At 35.7% G+C, this 20,307-nt stretch overlaps 2 protein-coding genes across 3 annotated transcripts in view; one reads left to right on the plus strand and one right to left on the minus strand.

The window, feature by feature from the left end:
* Nucleotides 1-619: 619 nt before the first annotated feature.
* On the minus strand, nt 620-7,105 carry LOC144437279 (adenine phosphoribosyltransferase-like). Its single transcript, XM_078126199.1, has 5 exons — nt 6,922-7,105; nt 4,688-4,791; nt 2,095-2,228; nt 1,563-1,641; nt 620-1,367 (listed from the first exon to the last, which is right to left on the minus strand). The coding sequence occupies exons 1-5, from the start codon at nt 7,002-7,004 to the stop codon at nt 1,231-1,233; spliced, it is 537 nt and encodes a 178-aa protein (XP_077982325.1). The 5' UTR covers nt 7,005-7,105; the 3' UTR covers nt 620-1,230.
* An 87-nt stretch (nt 7,106-7,192) lies between these two features.
* The window catches only part of LOC144437158 (CD109 antigen-like), a 49,339-nt gene continuing 36,224 nt past the window's right edge, over nt 7,193-20,307 (plus strand). For both annotated transcript variants that reach the window (XM_078126027.1, XM_078126026.1), the window contains exons 1-7: nt 7,193-7,379; nt 14,558-14,652; nt 15,334-15,523; nt 16,288-16,441; nt 17,396-17,466; nt 18,114-18,248; nt 20,073-20,112. In XM_078126027.1, the coding sequence (XP_077982153.1) occupies nt 14,579-14,652; nt 15,334-15,523; nt 16,288-16,441; nt 17,396-17,466; nt 18,114-18,248; nt 20,073-20,112 (664 nt within the window). In that variant the 5' untranslated portion in view covers nt 7,193-7,379; nt 14,558-14,578. The remainder of the gene's footprint in view (nt 7,380-14,557; nt 14,653-15,333; nt 15,524-16,287; nt 16,442-17,395; nt 17,467-18,113; nt 18,249-20,072; nt 20,113-20,307) is intronic.

A 20,307-nucleotide genomic window follows, 5' to 3' on the forward strand; every position in this document is an offset into this window, starting at 1 on the left:
TGATGAAATGAGTGTAATTTCTTTGAAAAGAAAAATAGGGGAAAGCTTTGAGACATGGAGAGTGAGGACTTGATCCCGAGGCATTTCACATTTGGTAGTCTGTATTTCATATGCAGCATAAATATATTTTTCAAACACACTCAAATTGAAATTACAGTGCTCAGATTACTTACAAAAAATATATTACAGTCAGGTATATGACGTACTTTCATTCATAAGTTGTTTTTGAACACAGGCCAAATAATACAATCAACCAACAAAAACAATCAATTCTTCAAAATGTACAAATTTGGATTTCATTAATTTGTCTAAAATTAGTCACAGTATGTTTATATCAAATAGGTTGTACAGACAGCTTTTTTATGAGATCAATTACACATGCTTTGAACAATTACAACAAACTTAGTCACTATCAAAATCGAAACAATTGCCATGGTTACCATGGTATTTTAGAAAAAAAATATTGTTTTAGCAACTCATTTAAATCATTAAAATCTTACAGAATGGAAACTTTCCAATATTGAAACTCTGCAGTTCATTGTGAAGTGACTTACCATTGTGGGTGTTCTTTTTATCAACCTTCCCCTCCCCCTACCCCCCACAAAAACAAATCTTTCAGTCTATCCTTTGAAACATTACAAGTCTTTCTACTCAATCTGTGCTGTAAACTAGCCCATAATCACTGAAAATACCTATATTTTTACAATTAAGAAGTTCCTGATAAATAAATGAATTAATGGCTATAGTATTCAGAACTGTCATACAATTCTGGTTTATGATATATGTAATTTCATAAAAATGTCTCTGGTGGAAATTCTCCAAGCAAACCTACACCAATGATATCACACTTTGGGTCAGAGAGATTCTTTCTGAGAAAAAATTACTGCTACGGAAAATGCTCTATCGACAACCTAAGATAGACACAAACTAAAACTATTGTTGTTACATGGAGTAGATGAAACAAGTGGGTGATTGTGGTGTCTTGGTTGTAGTATAGACAGTGTCTATGGTTACAAGGACATAATCATCCTGGAATCGAGATAGTGTGAACACTGAATGAGGTTGAATGTGTGGCCATTTTTGAAAACAACTTGCTACAAGAAATGCCACCTTATTGTGAGTGTAATCCTACAGATAGGTTATGTCAATATGTCATAACATACGTTGTAGTCTGTGTCTATGTTAGATTGCCGATAACTGATCTGCCATCATTAATATATTTAACATATGTTAATAATGGATTAGGGAATGGAATGGATGACTTAGTTTACTCTGGCCATCTAAATCTATCAGCTCTATGACAACCAAACATAGCGTTACTTCTCCTCCCATATCAGACACCAATTTACTGGCAGCTTTCATTGTACCTGCAAGATAAGTGGAAATGAAATTTTTTTTTTTTAAATTCTGAATAAAAATAAAAATAGAAATACACAATACATAGAAAAAGAGAAAGTACAAATTCTGGTGGAATAAATCCCAATTCAATTCAATTCAATTGTCCAAAGTTACTATTTCTGTGGTTTTGAGAGACTGTTAGGTAAACAAAACAACACCATTACCTCCTGTAGCAAGCAGATCATCAATAATGACAACTTTTTGGCCTTCTTTGATGGCATCACTCTGGGCTTCAAATATATCCTGGAAAGTAACAAACAACAGAATTGTGAATTTTGATAATACCATAAATCTACTTTTAAACCAATAAAAGAAATGTCATTGTTTGTTTGTTTGTTTGTTTGTTCAACAAGCACAATGCCAGCCAGCAATTTATGACTACAGCCAACACGCTTGTTGTCATTTTCAGGTTGTCTGCAAGTAACACCATACAGCCATGGGACTTGCAAGAATCTAATATGGCTGCTGTAAAATAAGCTTGCTACCAAAATGGTGAATTTTTTTGGCTTGTTCAATGATAATGAAGTTCAAATTATGACTTTGCACACAGCTGATTAATTTCAGCTATAGCTCGACCTTCTTAACAGTGGCTGTGCATATGCATTGCAGACCTATTATGTTGGACCAACACAATTTTCCACATTTTAAAAATCTGTAATGCGAGATAGTTAATTCAAACACTTTTCATCAACTTACCTTGCCATATTCTAAGGTGTACTCTACACTTGCACATTTGCCAGGTAATTTTCCTTTCTTTCTAATTGGAACAAATGCTGCCCCAAGTTTAACTGCAACCATTGGCCCAAACAAGAAACCCCTTGCTTCTAAGCCTAAGAATGTAAACATTAGTTGGTAAAATTAGTGTGTGCAGCATACTACATGTACTATCATTGTGGTTTTTTTATTCAAATAATAATAATTATTAATATTATCTTTTCGGACACCTAAATATGGGCTAAAATTTGGTCACATTTTTCATGGCCCTCATTTTTTGGGAATGGCCACCTTTTTGTTGAGCAGAGGGCCCCCATTTTACAAATCCTTGATCAAACACTGAAATAATGATAATGGCACGGTATCACAACTGATTATATTGAAACACCAATAACTGATTGGCTGACTTGTAAATTGAATCACAATGAATCACAGTATTCAGTCAGGAGATATTGCCATGAACATCCACAACAAATATCAAAACATTTACCAAAAAGTGTGAGACCTTTCACCCCAAGTACATTTTGGTGAAATATCAAGGATCAGATAATTATCATAATAATGCTAGTTTTATGTTTTAGTGCTTTCTCACACTATCCTCAAAACTCAGAGGGCTTTACAATTATCTGATATCATTCCTGGCATGGACCTATAATGGCACAATGGTCATTGATACTTCCTCAGTTCCCCGGGGAGCATACAACCCATTGCAGCATCTGTTAAAGTGCATAGGATTAAAGCATTCACATTATAACCTCTCTCCAACTAGGTTCCCAAACTACACAGCTGGGTTGACTGAAGCACAATTGTAGTTGAAATCTTGCTAAATGACTTTCACCATTCGGAAACATTTAGGCTTGAACCATATACCCTATACAGGTTTCATGTAGGGTCTATGCTTGAACCAGCAACAAACAGATTCCAAGCCAGCTTCAGTAACTTTTTGACCATTATGACTCCATCATCTTGAAATGATTTATCATATAGCCATCCCTAGCAACTATACACTCCTACCAAATATGAAATCTAACTGCCAGAATATTGAAAAAAAAAGATTAACATGACTAAATGACAAGATGTGATGTGTCTTGCCTTCCTTGTAGCCAACACTCATGTAAGATAAATATACTACCTATATTTATCTTACATGCACTGTTTATACACTCACTTGAGATCCACATCATACATCACGGCATCATTCTTAGTAATGGTACTTATCACATTCAACAATAGCGTAAATGTGACACATTTCTGAAGACACCTTGGTGTCAAAATTCTAAGAACTGAAATATCAACAGTACATGGCCAAATAGAGAAACACTCCCTTGGAGTCGTAATACATTATGATGAAGTATAATACGTCTTCCTAAACCTATCAAGTGTGAACTTTCATCTTTCCAAAGCTATATAATCCTATTTTGGTTACTTCTACTCGGCAGATTGGTTTGAAATTTGGTGGCATGATCTTATGGCTTTCAGATGAAATGTAATGACACCCCCCCCCCCCCCCCATATCATATACCTAGCATCATTTTCTGTACCATTCCCTGGTACACTTTGCCCAGATATGGTATGTAGCCCACTCATCAATATCTGTTTGCTCAGTGATTCGGTTTTGATTTTCTCCCATTATCTTTACGTTCTTGAGCATAAAATAATGTTTTCTACGAATTTATGTGGTTACGTGATTTAAATGATGTTTAGGTGCCACTACATAGCATATATATGATAACAATTTTATGGCCCAGATGTGGGTTTTGTGGACCTCAGAGGTATGGCATATGGGTCCTCCTAAAGTCTGGACCCTCGGGCAACAAAACCCATATCTGGGCCGTAAGAAGATGCACGATAATGTGTCTAAAAATGTAATTTTTGGTCAAAGGATTTCTCAGATAAAAAAATCGTTCTCAATGTAATGACCACCTTATGAAGATGCAAATTAGTTCTAATAATGTGAAATGACATCTCTGAAGATAATTTTTTCTAATTGTAATGACCACATTATGAAGATGCAAATTAGCCCTAAAATGTGATTTTGGGGTAAATGATTTCAGTTCCCAAAACTAACGGTAGTAATGCACAAATTAGCAAAAATACACATAATATGACTGAATCCAACAGCTACACAACCTAAACATTATATTTCAGTCAGATTAGACACTGGTAGTTGTGAATGGCCATCAAAAATTTGATAGGAAAGAAATTTTGGCTCCACTTTATTTTTGGCGGGAAAAACGTTTAGTCTGTAGCATACTTAAACTACATGATTTCTGTATGTTTATTATTCATGCTTAATAAATAAATCTGCCTTTTATTGTCTGTAGTCACTAAGGATTTAACAGAAATGATTCCATTCTTTATGCTGATTTATTATCCTACAAACATTGACTAACTGGATATCAACTAATAGCAGCTAGGAAAAAAACCAGCCTTGTCTTGTTCCCTTAAATATGCTGAAAAAATATGTTTAGAGCCAAAATACCTACATTCACAGTATATCATATTTTTCTTTTGCTAGATTGTCAGCAGCTGATATACCCTAAGCTATAATCTACAAATTTGTACCAACACCTACCAACAATCACATCAACTTGACCAACTCTTGTCTTAATCGTGTCTGCCAAAATATCAATCAATAGCGCAAATACTTTGGGATCTTTTAAAACTGGAAAAATGTCTCTGAAAAATAAAGATGATAAATCATGTCAATGGAAAGACCTCTAACAATATGAGAGAGAAAACAACACATGCTCAAAAGCACTTGAGCAATAGATCCAGATCACGACTTCAATTATGATATTTATGAAAACACAAATGGGAATCTCTGTCATCATTAGCACCATTCATATGCAAATGTTACATCCAAATCTTGTAAAAAAAACACCCACAGGTGTTTGATATCCTTTAATACTGGTTGTTGTATTTGATTAGTACACCTTTAGATTCTTTTTTCACGTCAGTTTGAATGAAAACAGACAATAGGTTTAAAGGGACAGTGGCCACCCACAGACACTAATAATATAATAGTATGACAGTATACCCTATGACGTGTGAGTGTAAGTGTGGCATATTGTGACTCCAAGTACTAGCACAAGTGGTTGTGATGTTGGTGGGAGGGGGGGGGAGGGGGGGGGCAGTATTTTCACAATCGTTTGGGGTTCTCACTTAACTCTGAGTCACTCTAGTCTTACCTAACATAAAATCACAAATATGAACACTTAATGTCGACTCTGAGTAGGGTTAAATTTAGGTCCGGTACAATGGGGTGTTTAGAGTTATATCTTTAGTGTCTGACACAAAATTCCATTTGATTATTAATTATAGTTTCCTAGATAAAGAAGGTTCCAGGGTTAAAGTTCAGAGTATCAAATGAAGGCTAGCTAATACTGGATGACTTTGGTATGTGATCTGTGTCAGGTACAAAAATTCAGTGTGAATTGAGTCCCAAATCTAGCTTATTAGTTTTACTACTTTGTGTAAGCCTCAGAGTGAAACTCACACTTGCAGTCTGAACCATGTCTGAACATAGAAACAGTGAGCAGCAGTAAACATTGCAAGAATGCATGTAAACTTACATTGTTACTTACATTGTCACTGGTATCTCAGACCACTATAGTGGTCTGAGCTTGTATGTCATGGGGTTCTGTTATTATTACATAAACTTATAATATATATCAAAAACAGAGTCTGTAAAAATCATACTGTGCAATCATACATGGAAAGATTGCATACTCATTTGCATACAACATATAAACAATCATGTGTCATACATTTTCAATGGCACTTTCACTGGTAAGCAGCAGGAAAAAATGACAACAGGTTCAATTGTAATGATGTTGTGTAGACAGTATTCTCCACACAACTTTGTATAGGATGTGATAGGTGTGATCAGTAGATAGGTATACAATGTATGTATGACACATTAATTAGGGATGTACATTATAATTATATACAGCCAGAGGAGTGGACAATCACAGCCTACTATTAAATCTGATAGAAAATGACTAATGTTCAGGCCATTACACTAGAGAAGTTGGCATCACATTCTGGTACCTATAGTCTTGATGTTACATGTGGTATATATCAAATCATCTCTTCAGCCCATATAGCTCAGTGAGAAATCGTGAAAAAAAAGTGTTCATGCAAATGAGAAAACTTTCAACTATTAGAATGGTGTAAACAATGTATAAGCAGCAATTCCTGAACTGACAAATATACAATATTCGGACATTATGTAACTGTAACTGCAGCCCCCAATGAAGTTGTACACCAATGTATGATTGGGCAGAATTCTTTGATTGATTATCAAAGACATGATGTTAAGGTAGACATACTCTTGGCTATCACCTGCTGGCCTCACAATTAATACTATTGTAATATTTTTGTATAGTTGGCAAATGAAATGTATTGATTGCTGTAAAGAAGTGTACTGTGGTAGGAAGCATGGGGTTAGGAGGCATGGAGGTAGAAGGGAAATGACTGCTCCTGGGGTTTAATTGTTAAAATAGTTACAACGCATGAACAAAAGTATCTCATACATGGTCATTTCAGACTTCACACTATAGTATCATGGCTCCACCCTCCCCTTCGGACCCCTCCTCCTCCTTAATTTCTGCTCGTTCCCATATCGATTTCAATAATCATATACAATGACACTAACAATAACATTCCCCAAACAAGGTAGAAATGTGACATAACTTTAGCCAAAATTGAGATGAAACACGGTCTTCGCCTGACATGTTTCATCTCAGACCACTGTTTTGATTTGTACTCATTTGATTACAAATTCGGATCGTACGAAACGTTTACCTGAAATTAATACCAGGCTTTGGGAAGTCTGGGAATGATCTGATGCATTCTTTCACTGTCTGGATAGCATCTTTGGAAGCCATGTCACGTTGCCACGATTTTAAAGAGTTTCAAGAAGGCAACCAATTCAATGTAATAATGGGTTTAGTAGCCAGATAAGCGTGCCTTATTCAGTCAGCCTCGTGTTCCATATCGTAATGATGTCACTTCCGTCAGTGAACTGATTATGCTAATCATATACGTACGCGCGCATCACTCGTATTTATGTACAAACTACAGTGAGAAAAACAGTGAGACTACACAACTTCTCTGACAACTTCAGAAGTGTGAGGACCACACATTCTCACAGAGCAGACAGCACGGATCGAGATCTCGCTAGGCAGCTGAATGGACGTTTGTTGTAACTGGTAAAATTGTGACGACGTGGGAGAATAAGTTTCCAGATCGACTCTACAGAGGTATGATAGCGTTCCGATAGTTTTACATGTGTTGACTGTCGGAGATTGGTCTAGTTTGTAATACAGTATCGTTACGTTAGCATTTACACCTCCACTCACAGTAGAAACCCTGTTGGCGGACTGTTGTGCTTGAGTTCAATGATAGCCTGAAATCCATTTGATTGGAAAGACGAATGTAAAAAATCCAGTCCGCATTGATTCCCACCTAGTTCAATGAATGATTGATTCCTGAAGTTGAAGGCCATTGGCATTAAATGAGAATACAGTAAAACACAAGGGTAATAGTTACGTCGTGGGGGAAGGGGGGGGGGTGTTGTCTTGGGAAGCATCATCTGGAGGCCTTTCATGCATTGGAGGTAGATCTCTTCCTACCTGTGGTAACTGTAGCAATGTTCTGCTCTGTCACATTAATAATTTGCTGTTGTGTGGATTTTGTTTTGTTTTGTTTTGTTTTGTTTTGTTTTGTTTTGCTAAGCTTGACAGAAAATAAAAAAAGTGTAAAAGATAAAAGATTCAGCAAACAAAAAGAAGGCTACACTGCAGTTACTGCAACTTATATATATCACCTTGATATCGTGTTTGAGATCATAGATATATTATAACAATGTGTGTTTTATCATTTCCCATACACTGTCAGGTTTTATTTACAAAAATATTACTATATAATAAAAAATACAATGTAATACTCCACAGGAACGATAATTAATAGGGTATCATCATGGTAAGTTTTCCTGTCAGCATTACAGTATGTAGTGCCTGGCAGAAAGAAATGTTTCTGTTTAAGTGTTTTTATCTCTCCCTTATGTCACTTTTTTACCAGTAATTATTTCTATGCTGCATTATGTATACGGGTTAATAAACAATATATTGCCATTATCTATAATGTACCTGATAGAACTTGTATACATACAAAATTAGAAGTGTGACTCAAATTTGCAGTTACTTTGCGAAAATATGTACTTCCAAGCATATATGGTGTTTGGTTCTATGTATTGCCTTGCCCATACAAATATGACCTACTTACATCTCATTACATGATTGGTGCTGTTGTGTTCCTGGCACAACCACATTACAAAAGACTTTCACTGCATGAATGCTGTGGACAACACTTTACAACTGTAGGTGTTTATAGTTTTATCACATAGTCGCTTTGCTCATATACAAAGGAACCTGTTGACCAGTTGAATACCTATAATGTTTATATAGTGACATCATTTTTTTGACTCCAGTTATAATTAATTAACTTTATTACTTAACAACATGCTGTGGAAAGCATGGTATAGTAAACACAATACGATACAATACAATACAATACAAGACAAAAATACAATACACATTACTTTTCTGCTGGGGGGATCTTTCGAGATGTATCTAAAAGAAATTTGGCAAAAGGAAGTTTATCATCTGAACTTAGAATATACAAAAATTTATCTTGACTGTTTAAAGTGTTAAAATAAGCACATTTCAAAGATATCGAAGAAAATAAAACCTCTCTCTCATTTTCGTGTTGTGGGCAATGAATAATAAAATGAAATTCATCTTCAACCATTGAGGGGCAATACTTGCAAAATCTTTCATTGGCAGGAATTTTCGGCATACACCTTCTACCCAACTCTATTTGTAAATGAAAATCAGAGACTCTAAATTTTGTAATTAATCTATGACAAGTGGGATTCTTAATCTTGATTAGGTAGTTTTCTAGTTTGAATACAGTTTTAAAAGTTCTATAAGTTCTAAGTTTATTAGCAATGCACAACACATCAAGCACACACCTGATGATGTGAGAGGTGATTGGTAATGGGAGATTTCACATGCAACAGATGTGTTGAGTGCGTCACCAGACATTTTATTTTGGTTGTGTACACACAGACAGATTAGTGGTCTTCTTTTGGTTTAAAGGCCAGAGTTTCAATCCCAGGTCCCCACATTAGACAAATGGATTAATATACAAATGTGCCTGGCAACAAGTCCATGCCCATAGTAACAACCATGTGTACATTGCAAAGATATCAACAGGGATTAATAGATGAGTGGACAAGTGGACAGACATTCCAAAAATGGCCACAAATGTTCTCATTTGCATAAAAGAAATAACATAAAGTATGGACAGTTGTGCTACAATGCCATTAATACTATTTTTTTTTTAAATGTTCACAAGGCTGCATCAACATTTGAAATATGTGTACTTGCAGCAGGAAATGATCGATGCAATGTCTCGTGTTTGACACCAAGTCTCACAGATAGTGTGCTTTATTGCATACTTCTGGCATGCAAACTTTGTGATAATATTCATTTGATCGCTAACACCATTTAGTAATGTCAAAGTCTAAACGTTTTATCATGTAAAACATAGATCATAAGTCAGTCTACAAATAGTGTTTCTTGTGTCCTTGGAAACTAGTTACCATGGCAACTAGTACCCAGTTTTATATTTGTTACATCACTTCATCATTTTCACTCAGTCAAAGTGAGTTTGGAAATGACTGTAATTAGGATGTATAGATGGGAGGGGGTTGCCACCAACAACACTTGCGTTTAATGATGAACTGGGATGGATGTTTGGGGAGAGGGTCCTACAACAGTGATCTGTATTTGAATATATTACTGACAAAAACTAGACTGAATGAATGGCACATGTATTATTTATTAAATTCTGTACAAGGGAAACTTTAATAGTTGAGTGACATCATTTCATGATGTGAAATTAGACATATGTAAAGTACTGACACTTCATTTTATGATGGGAAGTGGGGTTTTAAAACCTGAAGTAGAACAAGCTAAATTATTGGATGAGAAAACACAATAGATTACTAATGATGGTGATATAAATGGCACAATAACAGTAATGATATAAAAGAAATGGAAAGCAACTTTCACAACAAAATGTGATCGTCTGACATTTGAACAATGCGAACAAAGAATTAGCTTATTCCCGTATTATTAGAGTCAACATGTCTCAAGCATCATATGTAGGCGGTAGTGTAGTATTCTAGTGGAGATATTGAAAAAATAATCTGTCTGCTGTCGTGATATTTCTCAAATGAAGGACAAACATTATGTATGCTTGGTTTAGAATAGACTGTTAGAATAGTTTGCACTCCTGTAACCATACATGTTGTAAGCTACAGATGCAGTCAACGAAATTCTTCTTGCAAAAAACTGTTTTAAGGTAGTTTTTCAGTGGGCGGGCAATTTTTTTGATCATTAGTGAGAGGGAAGCAAACGAGAAAATTGCGACAGAGAAGTCCTGATTTCAATAATGTCCTGATTTTGATACAAATGGAAGTCTAGAATTTGTGGAAGGGGCAGGGAATGCTGTTATTCTATTATATGCCATAATACTGGCATGGTAAAAAGGCTCCCTGTCGATCAACAACTAGTGACACAACAGAGTGATAATTTCCTGGGAATAGATTACACCAGGTGTACTACTGGACAGGCTTGGTAACTAGTAGGTGAGAAATTGAAACTGTGGTACTGCCAATTACTCTAATCAGGGTAGCAGGAAAATCCCGGAATCTGGAATCATTGTGTTCATCAAAATGAATTGTTGGTATAGTGGAATTTGAAAGCACAAATGTTTTCCTGGTGGGGAGTGGGTAAATCATTCACAATATTGGGTAAGGCAGTGGGCTGGCCGGCAAGTTGAAATCCAGTGGATATTATTCACCACCCGTGGAAGGGCACATAAGAACAGCTAAACACTCTCCCAACAATTTTTGTGTACATCTGAAGCTAAACAAATTACCACAGTAGTGTGCGTATACAATGGCAAATCATTCAGTTTAGAGTTTGAATTATTGTACTGCACTGTTCCTTGCTAGCAACTTGTTTTAGGGCTGTTTACTTGATGTCATTTTCATATGAAAACGCAACTAGTTTTGTTGTGTTTACACCTAACGTTAACCAGGATATGACAAAAATGCACATGAAATCTCAACAATTTGAAAAGTAAATCATTTTCAAAACCAGATGTAAACTGAATGTCTTCCGTAAGGGCAAAGTTTTGAGATTGTCGTTCCTACAGACAGTTGTTGGAATACAGCAGAACATATGTAATCAGTTGTTTTTTCTCATTGATTGCTATTTGCTCATTGCTTTTAGTGATCTCCTGGCCAACCACAACATGTACTGTGACATTTGTTGAGAATGTAAAAAAAAAAAATAAGCACATCGTCATACCACTTTAGACAACATTTCCTGATGAGAAACTATTTTTTCCTTTTTAGTGGCCTACAAAAATATGCCAAAAATTTATTAAAACTAAAAGCTACATCAATATTTTCAGGACAAGTGTGCTTTGGTATCGCAAATGCATGTATCAAATTATATTGAATTTGAAGTGTGCATTCTTGAGATATAGCCTAATTATCGAAAACCATTAATTATGTAAATTTCTCGTTAATATTCTTGGGATGTTTACCGAAACCTAATCAGTTCTTGTCACTACCCTACAGAACACATGCAATAAATTTCGTTTGAATTGAGCCAGTCGTGTTTTAGAAAATGGTGATAAAGTCGCACCACTGTAGACGACATTTCCTGAAGAGAAACTATTTTATTCTTTTTTGTGGCCAATCGAAAATATGCCAGTAACTTATTAAAACTAAAAGCTACATTAGTAATATCTTCAGGACAGGTGCGCTTTGGTATCGCAAATGTGTGTACCAAGTTATAATGAATTTGAAGCGTGCATTCTTGAGATATACCCTAATTACCAAAAATCATTAATTACGTAAATTGCTCATTAATATTCACATGATTTTTACCAAAACCTGATCAAGTCTTGCCATTACCCTACGGAATACGTCTTCAAAATTTCGTTTGAATTGAGCAAGCCGTTATGGAGAAAACGTTGACACAGACAGACAGACACACAGACACAGACACACAGACTTCCACCCATAAATATATCTCTTCCTTACAGAAGAAATGATCCTTTTCCATTTTAGTCTGTGTAAATGGGCAAAAATGGAGAGAGTCGATGATTGCATTGTGTAAATCACTGAAAACACAACAGTGATGTACAAACACGCACATAAGCCATGTCTTTATGTTTGTTCATGTGCAACAGCATCATTTTTGATTTTTTTTTTTGTCTTTGGTGTTTTTGTTTAAATGGTAAAAAAAATCTTTGTAGTGGATCTTGTATGTAGACCTATGACATACATGCATTCACAATCACACATGACTTATAAATTGGGAGGGTAGCCAATTATAATTTGCCTGAAGATCAGCTTAGATTTAGTACAGCAGTGGGTGGTCATTTCGCATTCAAAACCAATTCCTGTGCCTCCAATGGCATAATATAAGCCTTGGCATGGTATAGAGAGCTTTTTGAGAATACGAACACAAAGACAAGTCTTAGTGCTAGGATTTTGCAGTGATGATCCTTTAAAGGTACTGTACAGTGAACATAAATTACCATGAAAGGTTGAATATCAGGTACATCATAGTTTGGGAAATCTACGATAAAGACTTAATTTTGCTTGTTTTGGTTGGTTTTGCATTATTAACTACATTATTTACATGGTCACTCATAAATTTGTGAAATACACAAATGTCTTTTTCATTTTTTTTTCATTTGAGTACTAGATTCAACCGTTGTAATTTGGCACAGGCGATTTATGATTTTGTACAAATAGAAAGAAATAGAAAGCATGATTGGTAGGAGTGCCACACTTTAGAGTTACTCAGCAAACTATGCAAACTATAATATGAAGCTTTGTCTGTCATATGGAATTTGTAGACACTAGGGATTATAACAACGCCTTTAGCTGTCCATATTGAGGGGCAAATGTGGCTGACACACGACCTTGCTAAATGTACAGATCGTTTTCCAACAAATAAAAGAACAAAGATTACCAACATACCATTAGAAATAAATGCTGTCGTAAGTAAAAGTATTAGATTTAAAGCCTCCCAAGGACAAGTCTTCCGTCATCACCACTATACTGTTACATTTTGAATGTGGGAAAGTTACGTGGCCGATTTCTGGTGCGACTCAACTTCGAAAACAGGTCCTTACTGTATGATGAAACGACTTGAGTTATGTGTACTTGAGCTTTCTGTAAGTTTTATAATATATACAATACAGACTTTTGTACACATATGTAGAAAAGAAGTCTCCTATTTGTAGTCCCCTTATGTCTCCCTAACAAAACTTTATTTTGTCTATTCTGCAACCAACATAAAAGATGTTTAGAAGTTGTCTCTTCTTTTTGTGTCTTTTACTGTGCAGGTGTGCTGTACTGCAGACAATTTCAGACTATCAGTTATATGCTATGGGGTGTTCATTACTTTCAACCCCACCATATGGTACCTTATATAGCCCAAATGGGGGACTGTTGAGCAATTTGATGGACATGGTTATACAAGCAAACAATTACAAGAACAAAAATATAGAGCAGACTATCTGTACAAATGAGGCAGTTTCAATTTTGTCAATTTTTCTTTCAATCTTTAGTACAGACAATCTTTGGAACATGTTTTTGTAGTTTTTGTCTTGTTCAAAAAAATGTGCACATCAAATCTCTGTGCAAGTCCCCCTTTGATCTATAAGAGGTACATTACTTAGTGGCAGTGACAGAGACAAGAGCATTGAAGACCCTGTGTTCTGTAGTACAGAGTTAGTGTTCACGATGACAACAAATGTTCCCATCCTATACTATTTTTGTGTCCCCTGCTAACCAAATGGAACAGTCTAAGGGTGGACAATACAATGTACAGCATAAACAGTAAAACAAATGATCAGTTTATACGTCTCACTTATAACATGTTCTAGTTTAGCACAGACAAGTAAGTCGGTGACAGTGTGCCCTCCAATTTGACGCGCCACTGATGCACATAATTTCTAGTGACTCACCAAAAATTGGTATTCCCCTATCTCTTGCTATGTGGTGACTCACAAGAAATCCCAGTTCTTCTCATTTTGACTCGCAACAAAAACAATTTAGCTATCATTAGAGGGCACACTGGTCTGTGATTTTAGGTACATTGATCTGTGTACTTCATAGTGCATGATGATTGTAGTAAATTAGTTCACACCTTCATGCATCATTCACTTGTCACATTATATTTATCAATACTGTCACTGTCACTATAAGTAATACTTCACACATAATGGTTCCATTTTAATGACATAATCTTTTCCTTTCTTTTTTGTCATCTCTCTCCAGGTTCATTACCAGAAGGTTGTCATGATGGCGGCTTCACAGCTCACTGTCTTGTTATTGTGTATTTCAAGCCTAATTATTTCAGTGCAAGGCGAGAAGTAAGTGACATTTTTAGCACAACTGAACTGAACACTGATACTAACATGCTAAGCATTGACCATGACCTTCGTCCCCCAAAGTCAAATCACAAATTGTATTCCTTTGGAAGTTTTATACATAGCGACATCATTCACATTCACTTTCATATTCACATTGTTAGACGTAAGTTTATTATATTTTGAGACTGTCATCTTCAAGGTCAAATTTAAATTTGCTCCACACTAATATCATAAAATACTAACCTTTCTGGTAAGATTGTGAAAACTATAATTCAGACAGCACAGTACATGTTGTGTCGGGTACTATATCTTCCAGTGCAGGAGACTTGTGTAGTTCGGGAAAGGTAGCATACTAATTTAGTTTGGGAAAGACAATACACTGTACATACATTGTACACAGTGAACCAGATGAAGATAGCTGTTAGTCATCGAAATATTGGAAGACTAAGATATCTTATTGCGCATGTGATTGATGAAATTAAGTTTAGTTGAGAATTCTACACAGAATGAAACTATTTGAACACAGTTGACTGTGAAAGATACTTTGCTTTTCTGATTTATCTACTTTGAGTTAAGCACTGTGAAAATGGAATTTTTTAAATAAGATTTCATGCTGCATATTATTTTCATTTTTGATGTACAATTGTTTCTTTTCCACCATTCTTTGTTTTTCCATGATAGTTCATATATTGTACTGTGCCCGAAAACAATCAGACCTGGTGTGCCTTTTACAGTTAGTGTAAACATATTGCAAAGCAATGGTCAACCTGTGACTGTGATGGCTGCCCTTGGTAACAAAGATACAGACACACCAGTAGTCAGGAACACTTTGAACATGGAACAGGGAGAACTGGGTGAAATTCAACTGACTGTAAGTTTGAGAAAATTCCTGAATGTAATGATATCATTTCATCTCATGAATGTACATGACTGCATATCTGTCAGGGTTTCACCAAGGTTATTGAGAGTATTGGGAAAACAACAAACAACGCCTCCTTTCTTCTGAAATGAAATCTTAGTTATGTTTTCACCTTCAGACTTCCAAGGCGTTTGTTCCTTAGCCTGGTAAACAAGAAGTGAATTTCTGATTCCTTGATTTTCAAGACTTTGTCAAGTAATTTTTAAATGTAATATAAGTCCCCCGAAAGGAAGACTATAGTAATTACAATGGGCTTGTCCATCAGTCCATATGTCTTTGTCCATAATGTGTCATTTCTCTGATTGGCGATATCCGGATGATTTCAATCCAACCTGGTACAGAGGTGACATATCATAGAGAATATATGCATATGCATGTTACTTTATTTTTTGTACATACATGTATGCCAATTCTACCAAATGTCAGCCATATCTGTCGTCAAAAAATAAATATTTACTGCATAACCAGAAAACTATAATATTGAGAGACACCATTCAAGTGTCTACCCCATTATCATTAGATACAAGCTGTCTTTTAAGATTTTGACCTTGACCTTGAGGATCAATTATCAAAATTGAACCATTTTTTGCTTATCACAGACACTTTGCAGTATTTATTTGTTACCAACGTTCTCTTTTAAATCAGAGGTGGGGGGGGGGGGGGGGGGGGTTCTGTGTAGGACTTGTCTTATTTTTGTAACTATGTTCTTTTTACAGTTGCCTACAGATACAAGTGTAAACTCTTATCAGTTGACTGTTTCTGGGTCTGGTGGACTTACATTTGAGAACTCTACTGATATCACCATTGATTCCAAGAGTTTTTCAATTCTAATACAGACAGATAAAGCAATCTACAAGCCAGGACAGACAGGTCAGTTGAATTGCGTTTTATTCCACCAGAAATTGAAAAAAAATGAAAACAGTTGCAAATTACTGGTCAATCATGTTACTTGCCTTGAAACATTTCCCAACTTGACCCCCAAATACCCACACAGAGACTCAATTCTCAAGTTTTTACCCTATATACATGTAATACTCTTTTAGATTGATAGTTTAACTCTATTTTTCAGTTACTGTGTTAGGTGTATTTTACTGTAATGTCAAAAGTTTGATTTTTAATTCTTTGTCTTGTCTTGTCTTGTCTTGTCTTGTTTTACAAGTGTAGTATCATCACAATCCATATTTTGGTATTTGTTGAGTATATTTTTTATTGTTGGAGCCAGTAAATCAGACTTGTCCCATTGGTTATCTTTGGAATAAATAAAATGTTCTCAGGCCCAACAAATCTGACCAACTTTGCTGTATTTTATGATGTATCTTCAGGGGTGAACAAATCAACTGGTCCTGGGTCCGGGACTGGCGATTTTTGGGCTGACCACACAAATTTTAAGTTGTCTGGTCCAGCGGACCAGTACATATGTTAAAAAGTTGTCTGAATATACATATTAGTAGGCAACATTTAATGTTTCACATTAGCGGGACCTGGGACCACTAATTCTTTCAGCAGGACCACTGGAATTTTTAAGGTACTGGTCCAGGGACCACCAGTTCACAAAATGATTTGTTCACCCCTGATCTTATCAAGGACAATCGTTACATTTAAATCTTTCATGGGTGACAATCATGCCAAGAAAATTTAGCAATGTTAGTAAGATTTTTTGTTGGGTTAGATGTGTGTATCTGGCTTCTGTTGTAATAAAAGTTGAGTTGACTTATTCAGATTTGTTATAAGCATACAGTTTTCATTAACTGTGTTTTCACAGTAAAAACAAGCAATGAAAAACTTATTTTTGTATGTGTTGAGTTTGTTTCCTTTCCTTTTTAGTGAAATACCGAGCCTTGGCTATGTATCCATACACTGGAACATACACCGGAAAATTTGATATAGAAATTAAGGTATTGTGAATGTATGGACCTGACAACCCTATTTCTATTTGTGAAACAGCCTAGTCCTTAGAGAATGTATTAGGATTCAACCAAAGTTAGTATTAGATAGGGATGATGAGCAGCATGCCCTTTAATGATAGCCAGTTTGTTTTGTTTTGAGTCAAAATGAGAAAAACTGGAATTTCTTGCAAGTCACCACATAGTAAGAGATAGGGGAACACCAAATTTCGGAGTGTCACTAGAAATTATTCATGTGCATCAGTGGCACGTCAAATTGGCTTAGAGGGCACACTGGTGATGAGATTATTATTATGTCATTAATTTTAGTTTTAATATTTAAATATTTTCATTCACTAAGTAGAGTTAATTTGAGCAATTAAAAGTGCAATAAAAATATCAAATACTTTTAGTATTTGGATGACTGACAGCCATTGTCATCTGGCAATGACACGGAAAAGGTCACAACTTCAAGCCTAAGGGATGATTCCACAATGTCACACAAGCTCATTGAATGAACTTCTCTTGTTGGTGGGGGTTGGGGGAGGGGGAGGGGTTTGACCTTTCTGAGGTCTTCACATTGGCCCATACAATATAAATTCCTATTTCAGTCACTCTGTTATGGCTAATTTTTCTCTGATATTTTTTTTTTGGTCCAGGACCCACAAGATAATATGATACAACGTAACACAGACCTGCAGGATTCTGTATATGGTGTGGTAGAGGGAGAGTTGATCACATCAACCCAACCTTTGTTAGGAGATTGGACTATCATAGTTACTGCAACAGAAACTGTAAGATATCAAATTTTCTGTACACATCACATTTCTGGGATGTAGAATCAGTATTAGACAGAAACACTAACCACATATTTATGTACTCTCTTTTTGAAAGCATATGTGTCCCTAAAGGAGATATTGTACTCGGATTGTAGCTTCCAGGTACCAGTTCCACTAAGGCGCCACACAGATTGTCTTTCAGCAATTCTAAACCAACCTGAGGAAAGGTTAATGCACTCTAATGAATACTGATACCCATACCTTGACTATAGGGTTAGAATTTCTACCAGTACCAATACAAAGAGAAACTACTTTAGCTACAAGACCTGAGGACAGGCAAATCTGTTGGGTCATAATGTTTGAATACATGTAGTTAAAAATGGCCAGCTCTTTATGAGGCTGTCATCAGTCCCTTAGAAGATTTTTTTTTAAATCTCTATCGTTCAAATGTTTGTGTAAAAATGACCTCACCTGGTATTTGGTGGGGACATTACTTATGATGTCTAGTGGGGAAATTGTTCAAATCAACATGATAATATACCATTGTGACTTTGTACAACATATAGATTCTACTTGACTTTGTAACGAGCATATGCCTTTATCATGAACTATAGACTGATCATGTCATCAACATCATCATAGCTACATTGTATTACAAGTTGTCAGTTGTGATATTTCAGACTTGTGAAATGGTAATGTTCACAAAACTATAACATCTCAATCACTACCTAGTCATACTCTTACACAATAGGCCATTGCAGCCTGCAAACAGGAAATTGAGAATACAGCACCCTCACTCAAATTGGGGGTATGATCACCTCATAGTACCATTTCTTTAGAGCTTTCCTCTTGGTATTCTGTAGAAGTGTAAATCAGGGATGTTTATCATATTGTTCAGACATCAAGGAAAGCAGCAGTGCTCTATGATTAACCAAGCAACCTATACCATGTATACCCCCAGTGTACACATAGACAGGAAGTAGAGTGCCACCATGGCAAATTTTGGGAGTTGTTTGTAAAATTTCATTCTCTCCAGAAACTGAAGTCAATTTAGATATACTATTGTATCTTCTGCCCATGGTTTGACACTGAAATCAATTTAAGTAGTTTACCTTTCATATATGTTTTGACAAAGAAAATATGTTTTTGGATCAGTTCGAGTATAAACCATCGGCTAGCAAAAACATGGCAAATTCCATTAGAATGTGCGATGGGATGTGCTAACTTTGAAGGACAAAGACTATGATCTCATCCGATATTGCACCTCACCAGAAAGTCACAACAAAGATCTGAATGTGTCATCTTTTTACAATAGGGAACTTGCAATTCAGGCTGAGCATGCTCAGACGCAAAGGACTATGGGATTATCTGTGGTTATCATAATACCTAATCTGGAGCTACTGATAAAATTAACCCCTATTAAAATTGTCAGGGTCACTATGAATTGTGATCATTTGTGGTTACAAACAAAGTATCGACATTGTTTACAATACTAATTGATAAGTATTTATTATCACTTTTCCCATGATGCAACATTCAACATGGCGGGTTTGCAAGTTCCCTATTAACCTGTATGCTGTTCAAGGATTTAGAGCACCATCCAAATTTAGGTATCTTTTCCTTACAGACAAATAAAGCAAACAGACTTTTTTTTAACTACCAGAATTAACTGAGTATCTAGGAATGTTAGTGTAGTAAACACTCACACATTACATTAACATGGAAATGCTATAGCTGTCTCTAATTTTTGGCCTACCATATACCTAGAAAATATATTTCAAGTTTGTTTGCCCTTCTTTGAGAAGAAAGCTTATCTGATATGTCTTTTTTTTATTTCAGGGCCAGGCTCAAGAGAAAGTATTTACTATTGAAGAGTATGGTGAGTAACTTTTTAAACACCCCCCCCCCCCCCAGCCTTTCAAGTGGTGCCCAAGGGGGCTATTACAATGGGCTTTGCCATGGGTTAGTATGTATTCATATCTCTGACACAGCATGGCTAATTTCTATCAAACGTGGCACAAAAATGGGGTATATGACATATGCAAATTTGATTGAATGATAGTCATATTTGTTG

Source organism: Glandiceps talaboti, chromosome 7 (assembly GCF_964340395.1).
Source record: "Glandiceps talaboti chromosome 7, keGlaTala1.1, whole genome shotgun sequence".
NCBI lineage: Eukaryota > Metazoa > Hemichordata > Enteropneusta > Spengelidae > Glandiceps > Glandiceps talaboti.

Excerpts from the sequence above, each read along its gene's own strand:
- LOC144437279 (XM_078126199.1), bottom strand. The coding sequence starts at position 7,004 with ATGGCTTCCAAAGATGCTATCCAGACAGTGAAAGAATGCATCAGATCA. Across the intron at positions 4,792-6,921 it reads AAGCCTGGTATTAATTTCAG|AGACATTTTTCCAGTTTTAA; the intron begins GTAAACGTTTCG and ends TTTATTTTTCAG. Across the intron at positions 1,368-1,562 it reads TGATCTGCTTGCTACAGGAG|GTACAATGAAAGCTGCCAGT; the intron begins GTAATGGTGTTG and ends CTTATCTTGCAG.